The 27,792-nt window shown below is 43.0% G+C and overlaps 4 protein-coding genes across 5 annotated transcripts; 1 reads left to right on the top strand and 3 right to left on the bottom strand.

Moving 5' to 3' along the window:
* The first annotated feature begins 410 nt into the window (after positions 1 to 410).
* LOC121802639 (probable ubiquitin-conjugating enzyme E2 18) lies at positions 411 to 3,085 on the top strand. Its single transcript, XM_042202317.1, has 6 exons — positions 411 to 500; positions 634 to 737; positions 821 to 923; positions 1,054 to 1,117; positions 2,576 to 2,664; positions 2,752 to 3,085. The coding sequence occupies exons 1-6, from the start codon at positions 477 to 479 to the stop codon at positions 2,845 to 2,847; spliced, it is 480 nt and encodes a 159-aa protein (XP_042058251.1). The 5' UTR covers positions 411 to 476; the 3' UTR covers positions 2,848 to 3,085.
* A 2,671-nt stretch (positions 3,086 to 5,756) lies between these two features.
* LOC121802444 (bZIP transcription factor 53-like) lies at positions 5,757 to 6,059 on the bottom strand. Its single transcript, XM_042202121.1, has one exon. It carries the CDS (start codon positions 6,057 to 6,059, stop codon positions 5,757 to 5,759), a length of 303 nt encoding a protein of 100 aa, XP_042058055.1.
* Positions 6,060 to 18,739: 12,680 nt separating this feature from the next.
* Positions 18,740 to 20,998, bottom strand: LOC121805644 (protein WHAT'S THIS FACTOR 9, mitochondrial-like; the record flags this gene model as incomplete). Its single annotated transcript, XM_042205584.1, has 2 exons — positions 18,740 to 20,297; positions 20,879 to 20,998. Coding segments are annotated over 2 exons (1,482 nt in total), but the record flags the coding sequence as incomplete, so codon positions are not given.
* Positions 20,999 to 22,085: 1,087 nt separating this feature from the next.
* Positions 22,086 to 25,153, bottom strand: LOC121805047 (mitogen-activated protein kinase homolog NTF3-like). 2 transcript variants are annotated; one of them, XM_042204796.1, is made up of 4 exons: positions 24,956 to 25,153; positions 24,757 to 24,887; positions 23,537 to 23,960; positions 22,086 to 23,055 (listed from the first exon to the last, which is right to left on the bottom strand). In XM_042204796.1, exons 3-4 carry the CDS (start codon positions 23,957 to 23,959, stop codon positions 22,360 to 22,362), a joined length of 1,119 nt encoding a protein of 372 aa, XP_042060730.1. In that variant the 5' UTR covers position 23,960; positions 24,757 to 24,887; positions 24,956 to 25,153; the 3' UTR covers positions 22,086 to 22,359. The 2 variants fall into 2 exon arrangements, with proteins under 2 accessions (XP_042060730.1, XP_042060729.1); XM_042204795.1 differs by having other exon boundaries at positions 24,757 to 25,153.
* Positions 25,154 to 27,792: the final 2,639 nt, after the last annotated feature.

The raw sequence follows: 27,792 nt of genomic DNA, 5'->3' as shown, positions 1-27,792 counted from the left end.
GATTATATACTATCATTAATAGACTTAGGTGAGCCTAGCACTTTGCATGATCCGGTTTATCGCATTCAACATCAAATATGCTTACATCTCGCAAATAAAAGTGGGAATTCTCAATTTATTCCAATTTTAAAATATTCTTAACTTATTTTTAGGTTAATAAAATATACTATTATACATTCTTAATAAACAATATGCTAATAGATGATCTTGTGGTCAATTGAACTATCAAACTATATGCAAGTTCTATTTCAATATAAAGTTAAAATAATTAAATCCAAAAAATTGAAAAATGGAGGATCTAGTGTATTGCCACGTGTACAAGTGAGGGGTCACGTGGGAGAAATAGTTACGCGCCACACGTGTAAAGTGGCAGTTAGATCACACGCTTTTGATTATGAGGAAAAATCTAAATTTATCACATCTAAAACACTAGCCTTTTTACACACCCATCTTCTCTTTCAGCTCTCTCTCTCGCGATGACCACCGCTTCCTCACGCAAGGTCACTTTACGTTTCGGTTATGTTCAATTTCGTTTGTGATTATGTTATGTCGATTTCTAATTTTACAATTTTGGAAAAATATCGTTGTATTGAATTGTTTTCTTTTTGGGGGGACTAATGTTTGGGGGAAAAGGCATTGAGCAAGATCGCGTGCAACCGGCTGCAGAAAGAGCTTGTGGAGTGGCAGGTGAATCCGCCCGCCGGTTTCAAGCACAAACCTACTGATAATCTCAAGAGGTTACTTTTTTTACTGAATTAAAATCAATTTGGCTTTTGATTTAGGAATCAGGTAGTACTGACTGAGTTTTTGGCATGATTAGATGGGTAATTGAAGTGAACGGTGCGCCAGGTACGCTCTATGCCGGTGAAATGTACCAGCTTCAAGTTGATTTTCCGGAACATTACCCTATGGAAGCGCCGCAGGTGTGTTTTTATTTTCCTTTTTCTGTTGTTTTTGTGTGTGATTTGTGAGGGAAATTGAGAAATTTTGCTAGTGTTCCTTTGTAGGTTCCACGGTGTATAGTTAATTGATTTTTTCTTGTTTCTACGGCAGGTTATATTTGTGCCTCCGTCTCCCATGCATCCTCACATTTACAGTAATGGGCATATATGTTTAGGTTTGTTTTCTATGCAATTCTGACTCCCCCTCTCTCAATTGGCTGAATTATACTGGATATTTTGTTCCTTCTTTATTCGTAAATATCTTTGCTTTGTTGATTCTGTTCTGGTGTTTACTGGTATGAAATCGTTATCTGTGGATGATAGACAAAAGTGGTTTGATACTACACAAATTGGTTAAGTAAAACTTTTGACTTCTACTCTTCTGGATTTGATTAATAGAATATGTACTATTGTTCGTTCTATTTTTGGATAAAACTGCTCTTGGCAGCTTTGGTACAAAACATGATACCGTGTCTTCTTTGTAAGCACTTATGTTTCTACATGAATAGATTGGTCTAGAATGACTTTAGTTTTATAAATGAAGGTTTAGTGTCAACCTTCACTTGCTTGGACATGTAACTTTCTGAATCGGATTATTGTATATTGTGGCCCTTTCTCTCATTGTTTTGATATTGTTTCCGTTCTGTTTTTGCTATTTTACTCTCAAAGTTTTCTGCATTCACAAGGTTGTTTTTTTTGTGTACATTGCATATAGATTGTAAAAATATGTTTGTTTTACTTATGTTTTGGTATAAAGTAAGCGCTAAACAAAGCGTATGTACCTTATTTTGGTATATTCTCCTTAAAATGTGAAGTATTTTTAGTATGCAAATTAGTAGAGACTTTGTTGTTGCCAAGCTTGTGTAAGACAGTAAAGGCTTTCTGTGGTTCTTGCATCATTAAAATGAAATGGGTTTACACATTGTAAAAGCAAATCCTGCTTGGGGAATGCATCAAAGTGGACTACTGATGAAAAAGAATCTATTTTTACGCATTATTTGCATTTTGCAGGACCAGCAAAACCTTAATATCATATTTTGTGAAGATTTTGCTGTGAAACTCTTGTAGAAATGTCACTTATGACCTCTCTGAGAGACTGGGAGCCTGAGACCATAGAAAAGAAAAAAGTGACTAGGGTATAAGTATAACACCTCAATAAGTGAATTGAGGTTTTCCGTTAAGATTGCACCTATATTCCAGCATAATGTTACTGTACTTGGGGTCAGTTATTTGTCTTAATATAACATATGTTGCTATGTGAATCACAAAATTTCTGAACCATCATCATTGGTATGAGCTCACTGAATATGAAAGTGCACAAAAAGTTATGGTTTTCGTAACATATATAAAGATTTTGATCAACTTTTTATTAACTCATTTCATCACTTACATATGAATTGGAAAATGAGTCAGCTTGTAAATGTCTTGAATGTAATGGCAGCCGAAAGTCATGCTTCCATTGAACTTTAGCCATGAAGTTATTAGATAAGTGATACTTATTGCGGATTTATTTGCTACTCCTTGTTAGTTTTTGTTGATCTTTCCAATCTAAAAAATAAAGAACTGGAGAGAACCACCGACAGCAACAAGAACAAAAGATGGGAACTTGACAACCACGTAATGTTATTGTGCAGATATTTTGTACGACTCTTGGTCCCCAGCTATGACTGTAAGTTCGATTTGCATCAGCATTCTATCTATGCTTTCAAGCTCCACGGCGAAGGTTTGTCCATTTCTCAACTGTTCAAGTTCATATTCAATCCTTATCTGAAGTCCGGTACTAACCTGCTTAAAATTTTATCTGGTGTAGCATCGTCCAGCTGACAACGATCGGTATGTTAGGAACTGTAAGAATGGTAGATCTCCGAAGGAGACGAGATGGTGGTTCCATGACGATAAGGTGTAGTCTAACATGGAGAAACATGCAATTGGGCCTCACTCTAGTTCATAGCATATTTTCTTCCCTTGAAAAAGATTGTGGGAAGGCGGAGAAGAAAAGCAAAAATAAGTGTGTTATAAACAAAACTGTGTTTTATTTGAACTGCTGAGGATGCCTTGTGGTGCATCAAACAATCCGTAGCCGCACCTAATGTTGATATGTTGGTATGTATATGTTGCTTGGCTGATAAATTGCTTTAAACTGAGATGAGGCGTTATATAATTATATTATAGTAGTACTATGATTTTTATTATGAAGAGGGGTCAAACAATGTTGTTTGATCTTTAAACCTCACTTTTAGTATTGGTGATCGATTAATCTAGATAAGGAAAAAAAATAATTTATACTCTTCGATCTATTGCCAATAGTTTTGGTATTGGATGATATACATTTTAAAGAAAAATTAGTAAAGTGAGAGTCTTATAGTCCTATTGTTAGGGGAGAATATAGGTATGTAAAATTGGTAAGGTAGGTTGTTAGTGGAGAATATAGTTTAATTTATTAAAGAGAGGTTTATTAAAAATAAAAGTTGGACTAATTTTTGTGAATTTATTAATATGAATGGAAATTTGTGGTATCTCAAAGTTTAAAAAATTAGGAATACTAGAGAAGTTGAAATGATAAAAAATAAAAATATTTAGTGATGCACAATGCCATAGTAAGAGCATCAGCAATGGTGGTCGTCCGGGCGGATATCGGCCATTAGGCGAGCGTGAGGCGGACGCGGACGTCGCTTGTGGACACCGTAGATCCGCGGCTTTCCGACGACGTCCGTCGTGACGTCCGCCATTGCGGTGTCCCAGCGAACGTCCTGATTTTTTTTATTTTTTAAACTCTATATATACGGCTTGTTGAACTTTATTTCATTCGCACCACTTGTTTTAACGAGTTTCTCTCTCTCTACTTTCATTTCTTTTGAAGATAAATGGAGCATCACGATAGTGATTCCCCCACCATGAGCGAGTCACAAACGCCGACGTTTCCCGTTAGAGTTGGGGGAAACGCCGGCGGAAGTGCACCGATGTCCGGGATGATGCCCGAAATGGCGTCGATGATGCCCCAACCCCAAATGGCGGGGATGACTGGGATGATGCAAGGGTACTACAATATGTACCCCCCTTGGTGTGCAGGGATGGGTGAGATGATGCCCCAAATGCCTGGGGTGAGTGCCGCGATGACAGGGATGGCGCCCGTCACGATGATGCCCCAAATGCCTGGGATGATGATGCCCGGGATGATGCATGGCATGCCCGCCACTGTGGGGGGCAGGCAGAGGGTCCCCCAATCACCTGGGGACAATGTCTATCGCCCCTACATGGATTTATTGTCTAGTGATTCCCCCCATAGTACTCCTCTGGAGACTCAGTTCACCGGCATTGAGACTTTCTCTTTTGAGGAGTTGGGGCTATCCCCGGTCAAGGAGTCTCCCACTGAGATGCCATCGGCAGCAGGGAGGACGAGGAAGCAAGGGAAAGGGTAGGGCAAGGGCAATACCTCGTCCTCGCGTGTGGGGAACGAGGGTGGGGCGGGGGCCGAGGGAGGGAGGAGGAAGCCGGCGGGAGAAAGAGGACCATCTGGAGCATAGGGGAGTGCGTCGCGCTGGCGAAGGCCTTGGTCGGTATAGTCGAGGATCCCTACATCGGGGCTAACCAGCATATTGACATAATGTGGTGGCGCATTAGCCAAAGCTACCTCCAATTCAAACCGTCAGGTGGGAAGCCTCACGATGGAGAGCAATGCCGGAAACAGTGGGAGCGGTTGAGGAGGCACCTCAGCCGCTTTTCCGACATCTACCAAAACAACCTCCGCACGACAGCCAGCGGCATGTCCGCCGACGATATGAAGATTCTGTCCATGCAGCAGTACCCCGACAATTCTTTGGGTTTCGGGGAGTTCAAATATTGGGAGGTCTATGTTGTGGTGCAGACTTCCACCAAGTTTAGTGCGGGTGTTGAAGTTGGCTGGCCGAAGCGGACGAAGATCAACGCCTCCGGGGAGTACAGCAGCAGTGCCAGCTCCCACAAGCTCCCCGATGCCGAGGCAGAGTTCCCGACCCCTCAATCGTCTTCCCACCGCTGTCTCCCGGTTGGGCAAAAGTCCGCGATGCGGGTGGCTAGGGGAAGCGCCAGCGGGTCCCACGAGGTCTAATCGGAAACTCATTCCCAGCTCAATCCCGAGCTCACCCATCTCGCCCGCATGCAGCAAACACAGAGCCTGCTAGACATCATGGACAAGTGGCATGCAACGACTGACCCTTTATACAAGGTCATGCTGAAGGATGTCATCGACACTCTGAGGCGCGATTTGGGGATGCCACCCCTGCCCGGGAGTGGCGCCGGGACTGGCAACAAGGACGACGGGACTGGCGACGGAGACGACGGGACTGGCGACGGGGACGACGAGGAGTGAGACGGGGGCCGCATTTGTCGAAGCTTTGGGTTGTTTTTTTAGAAATAATTAGGTATGTTTTTTTAAAAATAAAGTGGTTGCATTTTCTCCGTATTCGTGTCGAAATTTTAATTCGGTAAATTGTTTAATTTGGTGAATTTGTGAATTTTTATTATTGTGGATGTCCGCTATTGTGCAGTGAGGTGTCCTTATGACGTGACAGTGTAGTGGGAGGTCCTTATGACGTGACAGGAGGTGTTTTTGGGAAGTTCTGACCCATGAGATTGGTATATTGAAAATGTAAAATCTCTTGATATGGTAATAAATATATTAAATCTGACGTTGGAAAAGAATATTTTATTAGTGAAATAAATATAACAAATGAAAAGGAGTAAATCGGTAATCCATTCCAAACTTGATTTAGTTTTTGTGGTTGGCCACAGATAGGAGTAGTATAACTATAACAATAACAATAACAATAATAAAATTCAACAATAATGAAACAGGTGAGTTTCAGCAGCAGCCATGATTGGGTGCTTGTGTGTGCTCCCCCAGCAATTGTTCCACAAAGCATCGGCGATCTGAAGTTCGTCGGCGTGAGTCAATATTTGGGCGAGGGAATGGAGCCTCTGAGAGAGCTCCGTCATTTGAGCTCTGAGGACCGAGTTGTGCGCCTCAATTTTGACACATTGGTCCGTGGCGGCATTGATGCTGTTGGAGATGTGGCTATTTTGTTTGGAGAGGAGAGCGACCTCCGCCGCCAGATCGCCCAGATGCTTCTGCTTCTTCATCCGCGACCGCCGCGCCGATTCGCGGTTCGATTGCATCCTCCTCTGCTTCCGCGAGGAGGAGGAGGAGGAGAAGGAGAAATCCGTTTTCATTTATTTTATTATATACAAAGATACTCCAGTAGTAATTAATTATATGTATATATGAGATAATCAATAGGAGAAATGCAGCTTATGAAAAAACGTAGAACCAATAGAGAAAAACAACAGAGAAGGATTGAAAGAGATGAGTTCTGCGCCGGAGAGCAGAAAGAAGAATCTCACTCACCACAGGAGACGACATCAATCTATCTCCAACATAACTAAGGATCTTTGATAAGAGCTGAGAGAGAGAGATCAGAAGGGGAAGTTCTGAGGGAGGGGTGAGGACTGATTTATACACCAAGATTGGAGGAAGAAAATTTGAAGAAGAACAAAATACTTATAAAATAAATAATGTGCTCAAAAAAACAAATACGTAAAACTGGATAAACGCGAAGTAGAGAGAGATGTGGTTAAGAATATTTGGATTTTCGAACTATTGTTGATGGGGTACGTACTAAACAAGCCCATCAGCCCAAAGCCCAAGGAAGAGTATCAGTTCGGCATTACCAAAGAGTTCGGCCCCAGCCTACAGCTCGGTAAAAGCCGACCAATCAAGCTCTACTCTCAGATCGGCAAAAGCTGCTCGACAATAGTTCAGCAGTTCGGTCTCAGTATTCGACCGAACTGGGAGATAGTGGACTCATGCAGAACCTCCACGACTTCCACTACACGATCTATTTAGTGGTGTCAACTCATGCAGGATCTCATGCAGGATAGCGGACCAAACAAAGAGATAGTGGACCCATGCAGGATCTCATGACCTCCACGACATCCACGACCTAGTTAGTGGTGATGCAAGCCACGATCTTAATTCAATGTATAAATAGAAATTAGATCAGATAGACTAAAGAAGAAGAAAAAGCTCTCTAGACATCATATATCATATAGCAAGTCTGTATTTGTAAGCTGTAAACCAGATCAAGCAATACAATCTTGCCCTCCTTTCTTCCCGTGGACGTAGATTTACCTCAGTAAATCGAACCACGTAATTCCTTGTGTCGTGATCTATATTTTTTTACCTGCATTTATTACCATCAAAAATTCGTCCAACCATCACTGGCGCCGTCTGTGGGAAACAGAGAACCAAATTTGTGATAAAGCGAATTTTTGACCCTTTTTCCACCCCAAAAAAAAAAAAAAAATGCATACCAGATCACGTAACACCCATAATACCGTTCGTGATAACCATGAGGAAGCTAGTCCAGCCCGCAGGTCTGGAAAACAGCCTCGGGAGAAATCTACTTCCAGTTCTCACGGAGAAGGAACAAGCCGCTCAAAGACTCATCGCACCGAGTCTTCCCAGCAGCCCGATTTGAACGAGGCTGTCAAGTTGTTTTTGGCCGAGAAGCAGGAAGAGTTCTTAATTTTCCTGCAAAAGGACCAAAAGCCGGAGACGAAAACGGTGGATTCTCCCTCCTCATCCAGACATGAAAGTCACTACCGCAGTAGTGCCGTGTCTTCCAGGAAGAAGAATCCTCAACCCCGACATGTTCCTGTTCCTCCTCGGTACCGGAATCACAGGAGAACTCCATCTCCTCCATACCGAAGAGATGTCGGGTTCGCCATGTACGGAGCATTGAAGACTCCGTTCTCGGACGATATCACCCGAACTCCCTTGCCACAGAACTACCGAACTCCGTCGATGACTTATGACGGGTTAGTGAATCCTCATGACTTCCTGGGACGCTATCAGTATAACATGGCGAACCAGGGTCTCAATGAGGTCCATATGTGCAAGCTGTTTCCCGAGCTGCTTATCGGGAACGCAAGAAGGTGGTTCGATAGCCTCCCCCAAGGCAGCATTAGATCTTACCGAGATCTAATGGATGCTTTCCACAGGAGGTTCTTTCAGAAAGCGGAAGCCCGAATCACTTCGGCTCAGCTGCTTTCTATACGTCAAGGTCGCGACGAAAAGATCAGCGACTTTATGACGAGATTCCACAAGGAATGCCTACAAGTAGATGATCTCAATGATCTACTTGTCATTTCGGCATTCCAAAATGGAATCCTGCCCGGAGCTCTCTACAGAAAGCTCGTGGAATGCAGTCCGCAAACAGCTCAAGAGATGTGGGACATTGCGGACCAGTTCTCCCGTGCCGATGAGGCAGACCGTCGCAAACGGTCTTTAGACAGCTCATCCCGAGGAGACAGGAGGAAGCCCGATCATAGCGATCAGGGACATCCTCGCCGAACTCCTTTTGGCGATCAGGGACATCCTCGCCGAACTCCTTTTGAAAGGATTCAAAGGACTCCGGTGCAAGACCGATTGGGGCCACGTCTCAATCCTGAGAAGCCGCCCGCTCAGTTCGTACCATTGAACAAGTCGAGAGCGGAAATTTTCGAACTGCATTCCGATATGTTCGAAAAACCAAAGCGGATGACGAAATCGGCCGCGCGTCGACCTCAGGATCAATATTGCTCCTTCCATCAAGACCACGGTCACGATACCGAGGAGTGCCGACATTTGGCTGCAGGTATTGATGCTCTTGTGAAAGCAGGGACGTTAAAAAAATACCAAAGCAAGCAGCCGAAAAAGAACAAAAAGCAGAGAGGTGCGAACTGCGCTCCTCAGGATCCGAAAAAAGCAACAGGACCCCGAAGACGATGACGAGCTGCAATATGATGGAGTAATCCTGACTATTGATGCTCTCCCTGCCGGGAAGACTAAATCGTCCCTGAAGTCAGAGCGCAGAGGCTTCAATCGAGAGGAGCCAACGCATAAAAGGCTGAAGCAGGACGAAGTGATTACATTTTCAGATACAGATCCCGTCCCGGCCATCTCTCCTCATCAAGACGCTATTGTCATCCAAGCCGGAGTGGCAAACAAACTGATCCACAGAGTGTTTGTGGATACCGGAGCGTCAGTCAGCATTCTTTTAAAGAATGTTTCGATAAACTAGAAGTGGATCCAGCTCGGCTCAGTCCGGCTCCACTTCCTCTGAAAAGTTTCGCCCAGGAGGACACCCGCCCTGATGGTATTATCAGCCTTCCGATCACGGTGGGAAAAGCGCCTACAAGCTCCAGTACGATGATCGAGTTCTTTGTGGTAAAAGCTCGGTCCCCATACAACATCATCTTGGGAAGAGACTGGCTCAACGCAGTTCGGGCCGTTTGCTCTACTTATCACCTCACCATCAAGATCCCCACTAAAGGTGGGATAGCGGTCATCCGAGGTGATCAAAAGAGAGCAAAAGAGTGTCTGCAGATTGCGCTTAAAAGTGCCGAGCAATCAGATCGGCATCATCAAGCATAGCAATCACAGCAGCCGGAGTCAGAGGCAAGCGAAATGACCGAAGTCACACCAGAGTCGAACTCAATGACCGTTCAGTTATACGAAGATGATCCATCCAGAACGGTCAAGATCGGTTTCGCGGGAACGCCTCTACTCCGGGAAAAGACCATCCAGCTCCTCAAGGAGTACAAAGATGTCTTTGCATGGTCTCCGTTGGACATGACCGGAGTGCCCCCTGAGGTAATCACTCATCGGTTAAATATTGATCCTTCAGTCCGGCCTATAAAACAGAAGCAAAGACTCTTTGCGGCAGAAAGAAATCAAGTCATCCATGACGAAGTCCGCCAATTACTGAAAGCGGATGTATTATTCGAGGTGAAATATCCTTCTTGGGTGGCCAATCCTGTGATGATCAAGAAAAAAGAAGGAGGATGGCGGATGTGCATAGATTTTACCGATCTAAACAAGCACTGTCCTAAAGATTGCTATCCCCTTCCGAACATAGATAAAAAAGTAGAAGCTTTGACCGGCTTCAAAATTTTCTGTTTTCTTGATTTATACAAAGGCTACCACCAAGTTTTAATGGATGAGAATGATGCTTCAAAAACGGCTTTCATTACTGACTTCGGCATCTTTGCTTATAAAAAGATGCCATTCGGTTTAAAGAATGCCGGAGCCACATATCAAAGGATGGTAGATAAGCTTTTTCGGCATTTGATCGGAAAAGAGGTTGAAGTGTATGTTGATGACATAGTCGTCAAAAGCAGAAGCACTTCGGAGTACGAAGACAACCTCAAATCCACCCTCGACGTGCTCAAAAAAGCCAACCTCAAACTCAATCCCCAAAAATGTACCTTTTTGGTAGATTCGGGAAAGTTTCTGGGTTGTTGGGTTTCAAAGGACGGACTCAAGGCAAATCCCTCAAAAGTTCAAGTTGTTCAGAACATGGCGATGCCGAAGTCCATACATGATGTGCAAAGGCTAACTGGATGTCTAGCCGCACTGAATAGATTCCTTTCCCAAGCAGCTGAAAAGCAACTGCCGTTCTTCAAAGTGTTGAAAAAGGCACCAAAGTTTGAGTGGGGAGCCGAGCAGAAAAAGGCTTTTGACGAGCTCAAAAGTTATTTAGCCAAGCTTCCAATTCTCTCTGCTCCAACAGATGCCGAAGGGATATTCTTATACTTAGCGGCATCAGATCAAACCATTAGCGCGGTGCTTGTACGAGAAGAAGGCCTAAAGCAGCTTCCCATCTACTTTACAAGCCGAGCATTAAGAGGTCCAGAAACAAGGTATCAACCTCTGGAAAAAATTGCTCTGGCGTTAGTAAATGCAGCAAGGAGACTGCGGCCATACTTCTATGCTCACAAGGTATGCGTCTTAACCGATCTGCCACTTCGGCAAGTTTTGACTAAGCCAGAAGCATCAGGCAGAATCGCCAAATGGGCCATAGAGTTGGGAGAACACTCAATCGAATACCTACCTCGGAAAGCCATCAAGGGACAAGCCTTGGCAGATTTTCTTACAGAGGCAAAGTTCGATCAAGTAATCCCTGTCATTGCCGAACAGAAAAATTCTGCCAATACCGAACTAGCACAGCCCCTGGAATCCGAAGTAGAGCCGCCGGATTGCTGGAGCGGATTCGTAGATGGAGCTTCGAATAAAACGGGAAGTGGAGCTGGTATTCTACTTATCGCTCCCGACGGACACGAGGTAACTTATTCACTTCGGTTCTTGTTCCCAACCACTAATAACGAAGCCGAATACGAAGCTCTCCTTGCCGGACTCCAGCTAGCGCAAAGTCTATTTATCAGGTCTCTCAAAATCCATTGTGATTCACAAGTCATAGTGAATCACCTGTTGGGTACAAGTGAAGCCCGTGATGAGAGGATGAGGAAATACTTGGACAAAGCGCAAAGCATTAGCCGAAGTTTCTCTTATTTTCGGATAATCCGCATTCCCAGAGCGGAAAACAGCCGAGCAGATACTTTAAGTAAGTTAGCCTCATATCCAAGCTCAAAGGTGGAGGAATTGATGCACCGAAGCATTGATGAAGCTGAGGTACATTCAGTAGCCAGCTCGCCGAACTGGATGACGCCGATCTTACAGTATCTAGATCAAGGACAACTGCCCGAGGATAAGAGAGAAGCTCGGAAAATCACATGCCGAGCACTTCGGTACGAACTTCATGGAGGAGTCCTATACAGAAAGTCCTACCTTCAGCCGTTATTGCGATGTGTAGGGCCAGAAGAGACGGACTACATCCTTAGAGAAGTTCATGAAGGATCTTGCGGTAGCCACATCGGAGCTAGAGCTTTAGCTAAAAAAGTTCTGAGATGGGGGTATTATTGGCCAACTTTGGTACAAGAAGCAGTGCAGCTCGTCAAGACATGCACGAAGTGCCAAATCCATGCAAATATCCCAAGGATGCCGCAGACCGATCTATATGCTATGCAAAGCCCTTGGCCTTTTATGCAATGGGGCATAGACATAGTAGGACCACTACCACAAGCTCCTCGACAAATGAATTTCCTCATCGTTGCCGTGGATTACTTTACAAAGTGGGTAGAGGCTGAACCATTAGCTACGATAACGAGCTCGAAGGCATTGGATTTCGTCTGGAAGAACATAGTGTGCCGATTTGGCATACCCCACATCCTCATTTCGGATAATGGGACTCAGTTCACCGACAAGACATTCAAGAATTGGTGCCAAGAGCTGAATATTCAACAGCGGTTCACTTCGGTCTCCCACCCACAAGCAAACGGACAAACGGAGGTAACAAACCGTATCTTGGTGAAAGGGTTAAAAGCTCGGTTAGAACAAGCCAAAGGACAATGGGTAGAAAATCTCCCTCAAGTCCTATGGTCCTACCGAACTACACCCAAAACCTCCAACGGTGAAACTCCGTACAGTCTGGTGTACGGCACTGAAGCCGTGATTCCGGTTGAGATCGGCGTACCCAGTCCCCGAACTCTAAATTTCTCCTCAGAAATGAATGATGACGGACTGAGAGCCGAACTAGATCTGGCCGAAGAAAGAAGAGAATTGGCCTGCATAAAAGCAGCCAAGTACAAGGAGCAAGTAGCCCGGTATTATAACCAAAGGGTGAAAAAGCTGCAATTTCAAGTGGGAGATCTCGTCTTGAGAAACAACGAAGTAAGCCGAGCAGAAAAGCTGGGCAAACTCGAACCCACATGGGAAGGTCCATATCGGGTGTCAGAAGTCCTCGGCAAAGGGTCTTACAAATTGACTCACGTGTCAGGAGAACAAGTACCCCGAACATGGCACATTTCCAACCTCAAGAAGTTCCATTTGTAAGAGACAGTCCGGTCAGTCAGTCTTGTGTCTAGTTCGGTCCTAGAGGTATGTGCTTTCTTTGTTTTTTACTTGTTCTTTGTGCTTGTTTTATAAAAGTTTAAAATCTTGTTCGTCCTTTTTATTTGTCTATGTGCGTTTTGTCTGTCTATGTGCGTGTCGTCTCTTACAAATGTTACTGAGGTATCTTGTTCTTCGAAGGCTGATCCCCTTTTTAGAACATATATAAGCCAACGATTGTGAGTCCAAGCTTCTAAGGAGGATACAAGACCACAATTCAGCTTAAGAAACAAGCAGTTCGTCTGAAACGAACTGCAACAAAGGGAAAGTCCGATCCACGCGATAAAACTCGCCGAATTAGGACAAGGGAAAGTCCGATCCCCAAGTTAGGACAAGGGAAAGTCCGATCCGAGCGATAAAACTCGCCAAATTAGGACACAAGCTTAGTCCGGTCAAAGAAATTTACTTCATAAGACCAAAGACGAGTCCGGTCAAAGAAGTTTACTTCATAAGACCAAAGACGAGTCCGGTCAAAGAAGTTTATTTCATAAGACCGAGGACCAAGTCCGGTCAAAGAAGTTTACTTCATAAGACCAAAGACGAGTCCGGTCAAAGAAGCTTACTTCATAAGACCGAGGACGAGTCCGGTCAAAGAAGTTTACTTCATAAGACCGAGGACGAGCACGATGAAATTTTTTTGCTGAGCTGTAAATACGCAGTGATAGAAGCGAAATGAAGATTTCATTTATTAAAACTTGTTCGGCATATAATTCTGCTGCCCTACGAGAAGGCGTTACGCCATTACAAAGGACTATTCTACTGTCCATGGTTGCTAAAGTTGAGCCATCTATTCACAAAATCCTCGTGAAGCCGAGTTCGGCCATTCCGGGCAGCTGAAGAATAAGCAGGTCGACGAGATGCTCTAATCGACCTACCGCCTCTTCCCTGAGCCCGGGAAGCTCTAGCACCTCGGCGGCGAAGAGCCTCTTCACGAATCATTTGCCGATCTTGCTCACTCATAGTCACCGCTCCTCTGCGAACTTCAGTCCGTCCTCGTCTTGACGTCTCCGGTTGTTCCTGAGTTCGTTGCTGACTTGGAGTAGGGTTTTGAGCAAGTGAATCAGAGGTTGGAGCTGGAGTGCGAGCATCTGTTGGCGGGAAATGCCTAAGGAATCTCTCGATTGAGGGACGCCGGGAAAGAATGATGTCGTACCGAGAAGCCCAGCGCCGCAATGATTTCACGACTTGTTGGCAAGCCGAGCTCTCCAGCGCATTGTTCCTCCGGAGTACATGATATTCCTCCCACAGTTCGTCAACTCGTTCCTGAACTTCAGAGATGGTCATTCCCCCGCGCCTGCAGATGAAATCCTCATACGCAGTCCTCTCAGCGACGGCAGTATTCAGCTCGGCCTCCAGATCTTTCTTTTCGGACTCTAAGTCCTTATTGTCGGCCTCCAGCTTCACTAAACAAGCCAAGAGTTCGTCATTCTTCATCTAGTCAGCTATGGCTTTTTTCTCAGCTTCGTCTAAAGCGGAAGAGTACAGCCGCTTCCAGTGAAGTACCTCCAGCTCCTTAAGAGTTAAGAATACAAAGCAGCTATGTCAGTTCGGCATTTCAGTTTACTGAGCAGGTAGTAAACCACAACAGGAGTAAAAGAGAGTACGAAAAGCTATACGAAGACACAAGTGTAGAAAGAAGAATTTTTTCATTCATAAGAAAAAAAAATTTTACACAAGGAGGGCTTCAAGGCCATTTTACAACAAGGAAGAAACTAAACTAAGAGAAGGGAGACGAAATCATACTCCGCCAGCTTCGTCTCCGGCTCCTCGGTGAGGTTCAGCTTCCTTCTCCTTGTCTGCCTCAGTTTCAGCCTCGGCCTCCCTGCTCCCCCCAGCCTGCTCGGTGCCCCCATCACCGATCTGCAGCACCTCTTGCTCGGCCTGCCCGTCTCCGGTCTGCTGATCAAGCTGCTCGGTCTCACCCTCTCCGTGGAAAATTGGAGCGGGTGAAACTGGCCCTAAGGAGACAAAGATAGCCTCCATATTCTCGTCCCGGTCAGCTCGGCAACTACGAACTCGGTCAGCAGAAAGCAGGACCGAGGACGATGCAAGCTCCTCAAGGAGCGGCAGACTCTGGAGACGAGCTGCTATCTCTCGGCCGTACAGCGGCAGGACGACTTCGGGCCCCTGTTCGGCATTATCGGTCATCAGTTTCAGCAGATCACCGACAAAGGCCGAAAATTGATTGCTCAGAAAGAGTTTCTCCGCGAAAGCACGGAGAACCTCCCCTTGGGCAACCACGGCGGCAGCATCCCTCCGTTTCGTCTGCTCTCGCTGGATGATGAGCTGGTTTTTGGCAAACTGGGCTTCATCCTGGGCCGAGATCCTAGCAGCTCTGGCCTTCTCAAAGTCTGCCTTAGCCTGTTCGGCCTGGTGACGAGCAGCCGCCAACTTCCTCTGCATCTCAGCATAGTCGCTGGACGCTTTAGAGAGTTCGACTGCGACGAGCTTGCTGAGCATGCTATTCCTCTGAAAATGGAAAAAGGAAAGAGTCAACAGAGGGGCCACCAAAAAAACATAGGAAAGAAGCAAAGCCAAAGAATCAAGAAGAGAAGTTACCTCGGCAAAGTCCGTTGGCCATGCAAAAGGCTCACAGACATGCTCCGAAGGGGGCGCCAAGACGATGTCTCTCTCCGGCGCTCTTGGGGGCTTCTGGGTCTTCCCCTTCCCCTTTGCCGAAGTGGACTCCGGCTTTTTTGGATCCGAAGAAGAGGTCTTCTGCCTCTTCGGATTCTTCTCGGCATCAGGCACCGAGCTGGTAGCCTTCTGTTTCTCCGGCTCCTTAAGCTCAGAGGATTTGCGGCTAATCTTATTTAGCAAGTTCACTGCCAAAAAGCAAGAAAGCAAGGTTAGTTTTCGCCACAAAAGCAGTAAGGCACAAAAAAGAAGTCCTCACCCTCAGTCTCTTCGTCCGAAGACGAGGAGTCGAACACGAAGTCGCCCTTGACGAGCTCAGACTCCAGGTACTGCTTCCTAATCATAGGAATCTTATTGAACTCGCCCTCGAGCTCGTCCAACGGTTCTAACCGAGGATGAGGAATCACGGACTTCGGCCCTCTCCAGGGAAAGCCCGGAGCCGCTGTCCTATTATAAAAAAAGAAGCGATGTTGCCACTTTGGCCACTTGGTTTTGCAGAAGGCCCTAAAAGGCTGTAAAGGGATCAAGTAAAACCAAGATCCTTTTCTCTTAAACTGGAAAAAATTAAGGATTGCCCTCAGAGACAGATCCTTATCTAGCCTACGCAGTTCGGTAGCAAAGGCCGATAAGTGCCTCCAAGAGTTCGGAGTCACCTGACCTAAAGGGAGTTGAAAAAAATCAAGCAGCTCTACAAAGGCAGGGGGAAGAGGGAAACGAAGCCCGCATTCCAAGCCGGCTTCATAAACGGTGGCGTAACCCTCCGGCGGCGAGTCAGCCCTATGAAGGTCGTCGGGAATCGCAACCTTCCCCCCAGGAAAAAAATATTTTTCGTGTAGGGATATCACAGTATCCCTACTCAAGATGCTGTGAAAATACTCTACGGTCTTCTCCCCGGATTCTTTCCGGCTAGAAGACCCCTTACCCCCTTTCCTACCGCTACCTGACTCAGAAGAAGAAGAAGACATGGTTCTTACTCTTTGAAAGTCTGAAGAAATTCTGAAGAAATTCTTGAAAGCGGAAGGAAATTTTTACGCAAAAGAGAGAGAATGCAGAAGAAGCAATAGCAAAAGTGTTCAAATGATGAAGAAATGACGTATTTATCAGATTCGGAGAAGATTTCAGGATTGTTCAAAATCATCGCACCGTTTCGAATCCCACCTTTTCAGGATTCAACGGCCGGATTTTACTGTCGCATTTAATGCAGTCACGCGCAAGGCACGTCCCCTGACGTCAGCCTCCCCCGTACCTTTATCCAGAATGCCGAAGTGACTCGCTTCGCCGAAGTGACTCGCTTCGCCGAAGTGATTCACTTCGCTTTTCGGGGGGGTAGTGATGGGGTACGTACTAAACAAGCCCATCAGCCCAAAGCCCAAGGAAGAGTATCAGTTCGGCATTACCAAAGAGTTCGGCCCCAGCCTACAGCTCGGTAAAAGCCGACCAATCAAGCTCTACTCTCAGATCGGCAAAAGCTGCTCGGCAATAGTTCAGCAGTTCGGTCTCAGTATTCGACCGAACTGGGAGATAGTGGACTCATGCAGAACCTCCACGACCTCCACTACACGATCTATTTAGTGGTGTCAACTCATGCAGGATCTCATGCAGGATAGCGGACCAAACAAAGAGATAGTGGACCCATGCAGGATCTCATGACCTCCACGACATCCACGACCTAGTTAGTGGTGATGCAAGCCACGATCTTAATTCAATGTATAAATAGAACTTAGATCAGATAGACTAAAGAAGAAGAAAAAGCTCTCTAGACATCAAATATCATATAGCAAGTCTGTATTTGTAAGCTGTAAACCAGATCAAGCAATACAATCTTGCCCTCCTTTCTTCCCGTGGACGTAGATTTACCTCAGTAAATCGAACCACGTAATTCCTTGTGTCGTGATCTATATTTTTTTACCTGCATTTATTACCATCAAAAATTCGTCCAACCATCATTTATAAAAAAGATTAGATTTTTTTTTTTTATTGGAATTTCTGATTGATGGATAATTCGTATCGATTTGGATTCACATTATTTCAAATTATAATTTTCAGGTTAGTTCAGCTTAGGCAAAAAAAATTTCTTATGAAATCAGATTGTTCGCCCCTAAGCTGTTTAGCATGTGTTCTTCTGGTATTAAAAAATGTAAGATCGACAAAGCCTCAGTTTAAACTCATGAGCAAATATTTTCTTCTTAACATTTTATCAATATGTTTTTACTTATTTAAGTACGAGTAATAATATGGAGTAACATGAAAAAAATTGCACAGCGTGATTTTAAAACATCAATCAGTTCTCAAAATTAAAGCACTTTTCTACTTAGTCAAAATTAGGTGATTATTGAGGCCCTACAAAACCGACCATGATACTCTTTTTGTCTACCTATGAATTTGGAACACAATAAACGAGTGTCATGCCTCTATATCATATTTAAATGTAGATTCAATTATTGTTTAATACGATAAGGCAGTCTTGATGGACACTATTTATCAATTTTTTGGAGCACTATTTGGTGACTTCTGTACCATGATAAGCAGCTGTTATTTTCATATAAGCAATCAATCAAGGAAAGGGTCCTCTTATTCTTTTATCATCAAATGAGATATATGGAAATAAAATTACAATTGAAAAGAAATTATACTATTATTGTATTTATAATTATTTTAAAAGCGGTACCAAATTATTGTAGTATAAGAAAACAATACATCCGGATCGGAGCGGGTTCGGCACATGCACATCTAGTAACAAAGAACATGGATCTATGCCCCTAAATTGCCCAAAAATATGAGATGTATGAAGATCACATGGTACCTTACTATACACATAGATTAAAAGTGTAATATTTGGTTTCATAATGCTTTCATATAAGGTAAAATGTAATCTGTGGGCATATATCACACCTAATTAAAGAGTTTAATCAATTCTAAAGTAGACAAAATTATGTGATGGAGTAGGTACTTGTTTGTCTCTTTTAATTGTGCAATCAAAATTGAACATCTAGCTAATAAAGTTTGGTTTGTGTTAGCTAAGGATATTATTGATTTTTATGGTTTGCAATTATTGATTGTAGGGAAGCCAAATTACTATCATTGCACATTTTTTTAAATTCCCATTTGAATACTAGTATTAGCCAAAAGCCTAAAACCAAAGTACTTTTTTCCACTAGTACATGTATACAAATGTAATAGGGCCACCTTTCTTCATCTAATAAGCAACACAACGTATACATTACTTTTTCACTTACAATTATCATCTGCTATTCTACAATAAAATTACAAGTTTACAACTTTTTCAATATTACTACAAAAAGAAGTTGTGGTGACAAAATTTAACTAAGGTGTATGAAATTTGAATTCGTACAAGTATGTGAAAAAGAAAAAGTGGTTCATATAGTGACATGTTAACTCCTAGAATCCTCAATCTTAATTATATTTACTCCCAGAAAATTATACACATCTCTTACATAAATCTGGAACGTGACTCTTGGATTGAAAATACACAAATCAATCCAAGTAACCTGCAATCTCTTTATTTAAGGAAGAACATTCACACTTTATAATCAAGTTTTCACTCCTTCGATCTCAAAAGGCCGAGCTTCTGTAGGACTACATCTTCCACCATCGACACAACTAGAATAGTTGGAGGAAAGACTTTCTCGATCAGAAGCCTTGGAATTGTTTGCCCTTTTGTTCCTCATAATGGCTGCTGATTCCATCATCAGAGCAATGTAGCTTCTCCTCACTTTAGCAAGTGGGTGCGGATCTATAGCCTTCTCATCGCGATAAGCTTCTTTCAGGATAGCTGTGCAGGTTTTACTCTTCAGTGACAGATAAAAGATATGAGGATGCCTCTCAAAGGCCCTGTGAACCATCTGAGGCAGCCCTAAATATTTCCTCAGACAAAAGAATGACTTTCGTTCAGCAGCATGTTCGACAAACAAACACAACAGCTCATGTAGCACTCCCACAACCCTTTTCTCTGAAATGTCGCTGTTGGGGTTCAAATGCGAGTAGTCAGCATATGGACAGATGTACGGGAGTTTTTGAAATTCATCAGACCAATCTTTTATCTTCTGCTTTAACCGCAACCCTTTGGAGGGGAACAACGGAAATGCAATTGCCTCATCAGCACCACCACTGTATATTCCCTTCCTCATTGCACTCTGCTGCATCATTGACAAGATTTTATCCCTTTTTCGGTCACCATACTCGTCAAGAACAGCCAACCCCTTTAATCCGTCTTCTATGTCCACAATCCTAAAATCGCCATCGCTTCCAATATACTCCATAGGATCCCTGAAAAAGTCATCAGGCAAACCTAGATACCACCGCAAGCCCTTAATAACCTTTAAAGGAAGCATCTGTCGACTGCCGCTCATCAATATAAACTTTTTCAATCTCCCCACAATATCATCTCTAAATCCTTCATATACTAATCTTTCCTCTTTATCAAGCTCAATGGCTTTATCAGTCAGTCTAAACCAAGGTAAATTATAGCAAGGACCTTTAAACTCCTCAAAGAAAGACGGGTAGTTCCTCAAGAACCTTATAACTTTGATACTTATATCAAATTCTGAGCCTTTTTTGGAGACAGCTGAGATGGGAATAGAATATTTGTCATGTGGCGAAGAGGATGTTGAGATAAAGAAATTTTTCACAGCAATTACGGGCTTCAGTTCAAGGGACTTGTGAATTGAATCGATCGAGTCAAAGTAGGGGTCTTTTTTCCATTTCATATACGCCTGCACATAAGTTTGTACCTGAGTGTAGGAGTAAGGAGGCGAAGGAGCGCAAGTAAAGAAGAAGACATGGTTCTTGTTACACGAAAAGAGGACTTTCTCGACAAGGGTTGGCCTCATCAGTTGGGTGATTACTAAAGATGATGGTGACAGCAACAATGGATTCCTCAAAAACTTGATATCCTGTTTAAATCATGCAATCTGGTTACAAATACAAACTAGAAAGCTGAAATTATTGTAGTCAATGCATCTATTAATACATCTAAACACTGGAAAACTAAGATTACTGCTTGCAGTTGTCGTAAAAGATAATCGCATACAGCTACAGTTCATATCGTGTTATCGAACACATGATTAGGCTTCTCACAGCCATATAGCAGATAGTAAATAAACTTAAAGAATCAGTCTTTCAGTTTATTAAGGAATGTGTGAGCAAAATAAGCAATAGCAATTATACATTGGAAAGAATGAATGAGAGCTATCCAAGACCTAAGAAGTTTGAAGTTCCCAAATCAGTCTGAACTAAAGTTCTTAGCTCAAAAACAATCAATTGGCTGGAAAGAATCGTTTCCAAAACCAACAATATGAATTTTATTAACCGAATATCGAATCGGTATACCCAAAATTATAGGATTACTGAAAACAGGAAAGAAGTTTATCTGATTTATCTTCTTCAGTTTTCACATTTTCACTACGATTCAACAATCCCCAATTCAGAGACTTAACAGCGAGCAATTAAACTAAACAAAGCGCAAAGAGATCACCTCAATAGATGATTGCGCAAGGGCAGGCGGCCTGAGGGCGGTGGCGCGGTGCTGGGCTCGACGGCGGAGGGCGGTGGCGAGGCTGTAACTTTTGAAAAGCCTAAACCAAGTTATTTTTTGTCAATGATTTTATTTTAACAATAATCATGGTAATTTTTCATTATATTTAAAATCCCATTTTTTCAATAAAGTTGTGTTAGGTTTGCAATTTCAGGAAATTATGATTAGTTACTATTCACATTGCATATAAAGGTTTAGGATTTAAATAAAGTTAGATCAACGTTATTTGAATAAAGTTAATATTCCATAGTATATGGAGTGTATAAATTTTGGTCTAGTTTGATATTGAAAATAAACTCAAATACAAACTGATTTGGATAACTGAAATTCCAAACTAAATTTAATATTTTGCATCGATTCCATTCATTTTTTACTGCTAATATTTACAATGAGTCTGATTTGTAAAGGTTGTGGGGAAAATAAAAGTAAGAAATTGTCAAATAAATTTTTTTTAATGCAAATCATATTTTAATTGAGGTTATATCTTTTGCAAATTAGTGAACATAATGGCATAGGTGATCCTTTATGGGATTGTAGTAGTTGCAAAGGATTGCTATTTATTTCTACTCAATGCTTATTAGTGATCCTTTATGGGATTGTAGTAGTTCCAAAGGATTGCTATTTATTTCTACTCAATGCTTATTATAGGAGTATACATTAATTATTTTTTTAAAACTATCTCTGTAAATCAATAATCCTCCTACTTAGAGGTGCCCCACCGTTCCGGAACCAGCGGTTCCGGCCGGTTCCGATTTTGGAAATTGTTGAACCGGAACCGAACCGCAAGGGTGTTTCGCGGTTACGGTTCCGGTTCCAAAACCGCCGGTTTCGGTTTCGGTTCCGAACCAGAGGTTTTTTACGGTTTTTCACGGTTCCAAACCGTCGGTTTTTTTGCAGTTCCGGCTTGATTTCACGGTTTTCCGACAGTTTCATGGTTCCAGCACGGTTTCGGTTAGAAAATTTTTTAACCTGAACCGAACCACGGTTCAAAAATCGACGGTTTCGGTTCGAGTAAATTCTCACGGTTTCAGTTCGGAACCGTAACCGGCGGTTACAGTTCCGATTTTAACCGCCGGTTCGGTAAACCTTGGGCAGGTGTACTCCTACTTATCCACAGTCATAGAAAGTTATTTTTAAAAAAAAAAAAGAAAAAAGAAAACATTTTTCCATAGAGGGATAACTGATAAGTAATGTACAAGAAATGTTGATGACATACAACACCAGACCTATATGTACAGATTACAAGGCAATTGCAGCACATTCCAAATGCCTATAATATCAGAACATTAGCAGCTCAAACTGTTAATGCCATTGCTTCTCATCATTATTCAAACAAGAGGCTAAAACAAGGGATCCCAAATGATCACACCATCACTGTTCTTATGCTTAAAACACTTACAACGACAATGACGCTCTAAGCTTCAAATGGCGATTTCGGAGGTTGCAGGAGCAGGTTCCGGGTGGTAGTGCAGTATCTCCTCCCACATCATTTCTCTAATCATCCCTTCCTCTAGATCCTCATCTATGTCGAGGTTGATTGGGACCTGCGCTGGAGGATCACATCTCGGGTCGTACAGGGGAGACATGTATGGGTGCTGGAGGGCGTCAGTTACACTTATTCTCTTTGAAGGGTCGAAGACGAGCATCTTCTGTAATAGATCAATTGCCAAAGGGTGAGCGTGGGGGTAGAGACGGGTGAAGGGGGTCCCAAGGGAGTAAGGGAGAGTTCTGATGTATTTCTTCGCCTTTGGATTGTCGATGAAATCAATATCGTCTTCTTTCTGGCTGCCAAGGATGTTGATGATTAACTTTAGCTGGTTGAGACACTCTGTCCCGGGAAATATAGGCTTTCGACCAAGGAGTTCTGCAAAGATGCAACCAACAGACCATACATCTATAGACGTGCCATAGATGTCACAGCAGAGAAGGAGCTCTGGGGCCCGATACCAGCGAGTAACCACATACTCGGTCATGAACTGACCTTTACTGCTGCTGGTACGAGCAAGCCCGAAATCACATATTTTAAGATCACAGTTGGAGTTGATGAGCAAGTTCCCAGGCTTTAAATCACGATGAAGAATATTTGCTGAGTGAACATACTTGAGACCTCTCAGTAGCTGCAACAGTTTATAGAAATAGTAGCATAAAAGGTGAAGCAGCCGACTGAGCAAGACCCGTGTATCATAATTGTATATATGAATATAATCATGCAATGAAAGAACAGTAGCAAGAAAAAGAAATTATATCAGATCTTCATGGAATGCTCAAAATACTCATCTGAAGAACAATGTTAGCCAGTATGCTGATTCTTAGCATCACGAATATGCCAAAGAATGGTATATGCACAATCCCTTCGGCACAAGCAAAAGAAAAATCACTATCATTTCTACAAATTAACTAGAACAATTACAACCGCCATGATTTGTCCTCATGTTCAACAGCCACAGTAGAGTACAAGTAAGAAATGGACATTGATTAATGCATTACCAAAATTTAAAGACAAAAGTCCTAGGATCTCAAACAAACTCTAGCGCCAAAATAAAGAAAACTAATGAATAACCTTTTTAGAAGTATTTGGGAACTACCCCTGGAAAATACCTGGAAAAGGAAGTACTGGCAATGGTCGTTTGTAAGTGCTTGAGAAGACTTGACGATCTGATGCAAATCCGTATCCATAAGCTCGTAAACCAAGTACACATTTTTGAAGTTTCCCTTTTGTACAGGGAGCATGACATCTTTAAGAGCTATCACATTTTCATGTCTGAGATGCCGGAGAAGCTTCAGTTCGCGTAAAGTTCTTAGTGCATCAACACGATTTTCAAAGGCATTATGAATTTTCTTGATAGCAACCTTTTCATTAGTTTCTCTGTTCACTGAAGAACACACTATGCCATAGGCACCTCGACCTATGGGCTTGATCGGGACATATTTAGTATCAATCTCAAAAAGCGTCTGCCACATGGAGTAGTAATGTTTCCCTTCAGACCCAACCCCGTTTGGAGGTTCCACTGGCGTTGCCATACTAAAATAGCCATTGCCAAAATTTTAGAGAAGGAAATAGGCATTTCTACAAAGAATACTTCCCAAAAATAGCGTCATAACAAGTAATTTGACAAACAGTTCTCATCTGCCTAAACCATTACTTAGATGTAGACGTAAATAAGCAGAACACAATACCACTACTTAAATAAACAGAACAATGCGTCATTTCCTTTAAAAGCTTATCCAACTTTACCAGAGAACATAATCTCTCCACTTTTCAGCAAGATAATCTGCAGTCTATCCGAACGATAGAAGCAATAAAGTATCAATATAAACTAATATAACTGCAGCAATGTCTGACTAGTTGGGCAAATGGTAGTAAATGGTATTCTCACAACTAATGTACAACTACAATCATTCACCATTTCCTTATCTAAATAAAAATGCATCTATACAGGCATTGGAGGCTGACAACTCTAAATTCAGCGGTATATCATTCAATTAGTAACTCATACCATAACAAACACAACATAACTGGTAAGGGCTAAACAGTAAGCAAAAATATGAAAAGGGAAACAATATTAGGGGAGGAAATTCAAACACAAAAAGACTTGTGAATTATAAGGAATAATCAGAAGTCCACTATAAAGATCAAAGGTTTTTTTTTTGTTTTTTGAAGGAGATAGCCAAGTACAATCTAAACAAAGAATCGATTTTTGTACATAAAATAAACAACAGGTAAACATAATTAAGTACTTCGACAACGGAAAACAGAAGTACAATGAATTCACAAAATAACAAAAAAAGAGGAGAAAGAAAAAAGCACTCTCTTTTACCTCGATATTGCCCTGAAATATCTTCAATTCGCACCTCAGACATCAGAATCTTTCATTCTACCGTCGAATTCCGACTTGTTGCTCAAATTAGCCCTAAACCATGCCGTAGATCCCCATTTTAAGCTCTGATTCTGCGCTAATTTCACTCAATTTGCGATCTTTTTGGAGGAATTTTCACTCAGTCAAAATGTGAATTCACCTGGAACTTGCTTCAAATTCACAGAATTGTAGCAGATGGATATGCAGCAATAATTTACCTCACATTCCTGTTGAAGTTTTCCCTGCAACAGATAATTTGTGGATAGAAAAAAATAATGGAAAGTAAATGTTTAGATTCGAAATTCGGCGATGAGTGAGGGGATCAGTGATGAATTAAACACGCGCCCAATCAATATTTTTCGTTAATATTTTATTATTTGTTTCTAAGACTACTTTTTTAATACTCCTAGTAGATAAATTTATGCTTTCATTTTTAAATAAAGTAAAAATTTTAAATGCTAACCAAAAAAAGCCTTGTCAAAAAGTCACAGTTGTTCAGCCTCTTCTTTTTTTTCCATTACATTTGGTGTGAGGGAGAAAAGTTTAGATAAAATACTTATTATGTTAAGGAAATATTTATATAACCCATAACTTTTTTGTAGGACCATAAATATACATGTGCCCAAAGAATACTGTTTATTTTCAATGCTCTGTAAAAGCACTTTCATTCATGAAGCACTTTTCTAGATTAAGATGTAAGGGGCGCCCTAAAGCCCGTCCTATACACCGCCACGTCAGGATTTTATCCTCCTACCCTTCCATCTGCAGTGAGGTGCCACTAAGGCGCGCCCTATTGGTTTTGCTATTGTTTTATTAATTAATTTAAATATTTTTAAATATATAAATGCAAACCAATTTAAAAACACAACGATTAAATGAAAAATAGTAAATACTACATTCATTAAAAAAAATAACACGGGTTAGAAATTAAAAAAAAAAAAGTTCTACTCTACAAAATTTCCAACTTCCGTCGCAGCTCATCGATCAACCCCTGGAGGTATTCGGCTCCGTACACTTATGAGGGCGTTGTGCGTGTCCAACAACGTCCGCGCCATCGAGGCCGTTGCCAACTCCGAGTAGGCAAGTGCCGTCAGGGTCGGGGTCGGGATCGGCGATGGGGAGGCGGCTTGCGAGGAGGATGTAGCCTTCGCCTTCCCCTTGTTCTTTGCAGCTTTAACGCTTATGGGATGCCAGGAGGACATCGGTGTGTCGGAACTCTCTTCCGCCGTGTACGTCCGGTTGGGGTCCACCGGACTAGTTCCGCTTTCGCTGCTAGTGTAACCACCAGCGTCGATGGTCTTCGTCCTCTTCGTCGCACCGGTGTGCAGAATCCCGCCTTGGAACTTCTGCTTGTCCCTCAAGAGCGCCCAGATACTTGAAGTCGTCATACAGGGACTGGTACGACAACAACGCTCTATCGCGCACATCGCTCAAGCTCTCGCCGCTTCCCTGCTCCCTCAAGCACTTCTCGTACTCCGCCGCGAATAGGTTGACTTGCTTCTTCACCTGATCCCAGTGCTTGCGGAGCTGCTCCCAATGGCGCTTATACGCGGTCGGCGGCTTCGCCTCATTGTAGCGCTCGGCGATGCGCTCCCAGTACACGAGCTGCTTTTGATTGTTCGCGAATATCGGATCCTCCAATATATCCACCCAACACCTCGCCAAGACGAGGGTTTCATCCGGTTGGTAGTTCGTACGTTCGGGGGCGTACTCTTCATTCGTTGCCGGAGGTGGCAACTTGTACGCCCTGTACTTTGTCCGCTTCTTTCTGGCGGCAGCGGCGGAGGGGGCGGCGGCGGCGCGACTGGAAGGGGCGACAGGGCGAGTTGGAGACGGCTCCATGTCAGAGAGACCGTACGAATCCGTACTGAAATCGGGATCGTACTGCGTGTTGGGGTCAAACGACCGATATTCGTCAGGTTGTGTACCCGACCAACATGCACCGTCTCCAAACATCGGACTATTGGGACTTGAGTATTTACCGGAATCCATTTTATAGCGTAACTTGAGAGTGGAAAATTCAATCGAAAGGTTACAAATGAAATGTGGGGTAGGGGTATTTATATAAACACAATTTTAGAATTTAAAAAAAAATTAAAAACGCGTTGCATCGTCTGTGTCGCCCACAGTGGGCGGCCGATAGCGCGGAGGATGCCCTATCGTCCGCGGACTAAGCTTAGGGCGAGGACGACGCATCGTCCATCATCCGTGCACCCACAGTGGCGGACGATGGGGCCCCCGAGGCATCAGGCGGCCTATCGTCCGCCCCACTGTGGATGCCCTAATAGAAACTCCATTTAAGTAAAAGTTTTCAAGAACTAAATCAGAATGCAGCAAGAGAATACATACATACAATACAAAAGAATATAGTATCAAATAAATCATTCCTTGGTTCTGCTAATGATTGAAAGAAGCATAAGCTATGATTTCCCATCTCCAACTTGTGTAACTGCTCTTTCACCCTCACCATTCTCTTCAATACATTGCATTTCAAGTAGCTTCTGTTGTTCCTCATCAGCCTGCTGAGCCCCTTCTCGAGACGCGGGTTTAGGTTTCCCGCTAGTCGAGCGCTGGTACATTATGCCGCCACCCATGCAAATCAAGAGACCAATGGTTCCCACAACGGTCGAGTGCTTATCCCAGATAACGAGATTTATCACCACTGTCAGCAGTTTGTTGACAATGCCAAGAACAGTGAATCCCGTAGCTGAGATTGCTTTGCGACAGGAAAAGCCAAAGAAGGATATGGAACAGGATTCGTATTCACAGACGGACTAAAATGAAAAGGCGAGACTCCTATTCGCGGATGGAGGGAGTTTTTGTTTAAAAACCATCGACCATTCCATCATAATTAAATTTGTGAACTACAATTCAACTATCATGAAATTATAATAATTCATGCCGAGTTGCTTGTTATTAAGTGAAACCAAAAAGAATTAGATTTGAATATGATTATGATTATGAAGCCAATAAGTATATTAGTAGGCAAATAGTAGG

The sequence above is a fragment of the Salvia splendens genome, chromosome 5 (assembly GCF_004379255.2).
Source record: "Salvia splendens isolate huo1 chromosome 5, SspV2, whole genome shotgun sequence".
In the NCBI taxonomy this organism is placed as follows: Eukaryota; Viridiplantae; Streptophyta; class Magnoliopsida; order Lamiales; family Lamiaceae; genus Salvia; species Salvia splendens.
This window is presented reverse-complemented; position numbering and strand designations above follow the sequence as displayed.

What these genes read in the sequence shown, in the direction of transcription:
- LOC121805047 (XM_042204795.1), bottom strand. Translation starts at nt 23,959, where the DNA reads ATGGCAACGCCAGTGGAACCTCCAAACGGGGTTGGGTCTGAAGGGAAA. An exon ending in GCCAGTACTTCCTTTTCCAG is followed by an intron (nt 23,056 to 23,536) that starts GTATTTTCCAGG and finishes AAACTGTTGCAG; the next exon opens with CTACTGAGAGGTCTCAAGTA.
- LOC121802444 (XM_042202121.1), bottom strand. Translation starts at nt 6,059, where the DNA reads ATGAAGAAGCAGAAGCATCTGGGCGATCTGGCGGCGGAGGTCGCTCTC.
- LOC121802639 (XM_042202317.1), top strand. Translation starts at nt 477, where the DNA reads ATGACCACCGCTTCCTCACGCAAG. An exon ending in CCACCGCTTCCTCACGCAAG is followed by an intron (nt 501 to 633) that starts GTCACTTTACGT and finishes TTGGGGGAAAAG; the next exon opens with GCATTGAGCAAGATCGCGTG. An exon ending in ACCCTATGGAAGCGCCGCAG is followed by an intron (nt 924 to 1,053) that starts GTGTGTTTTTAT and finishes TTTCTACGGCAG; the next exon opens with GTTATATTTGTGCCTCCGTC.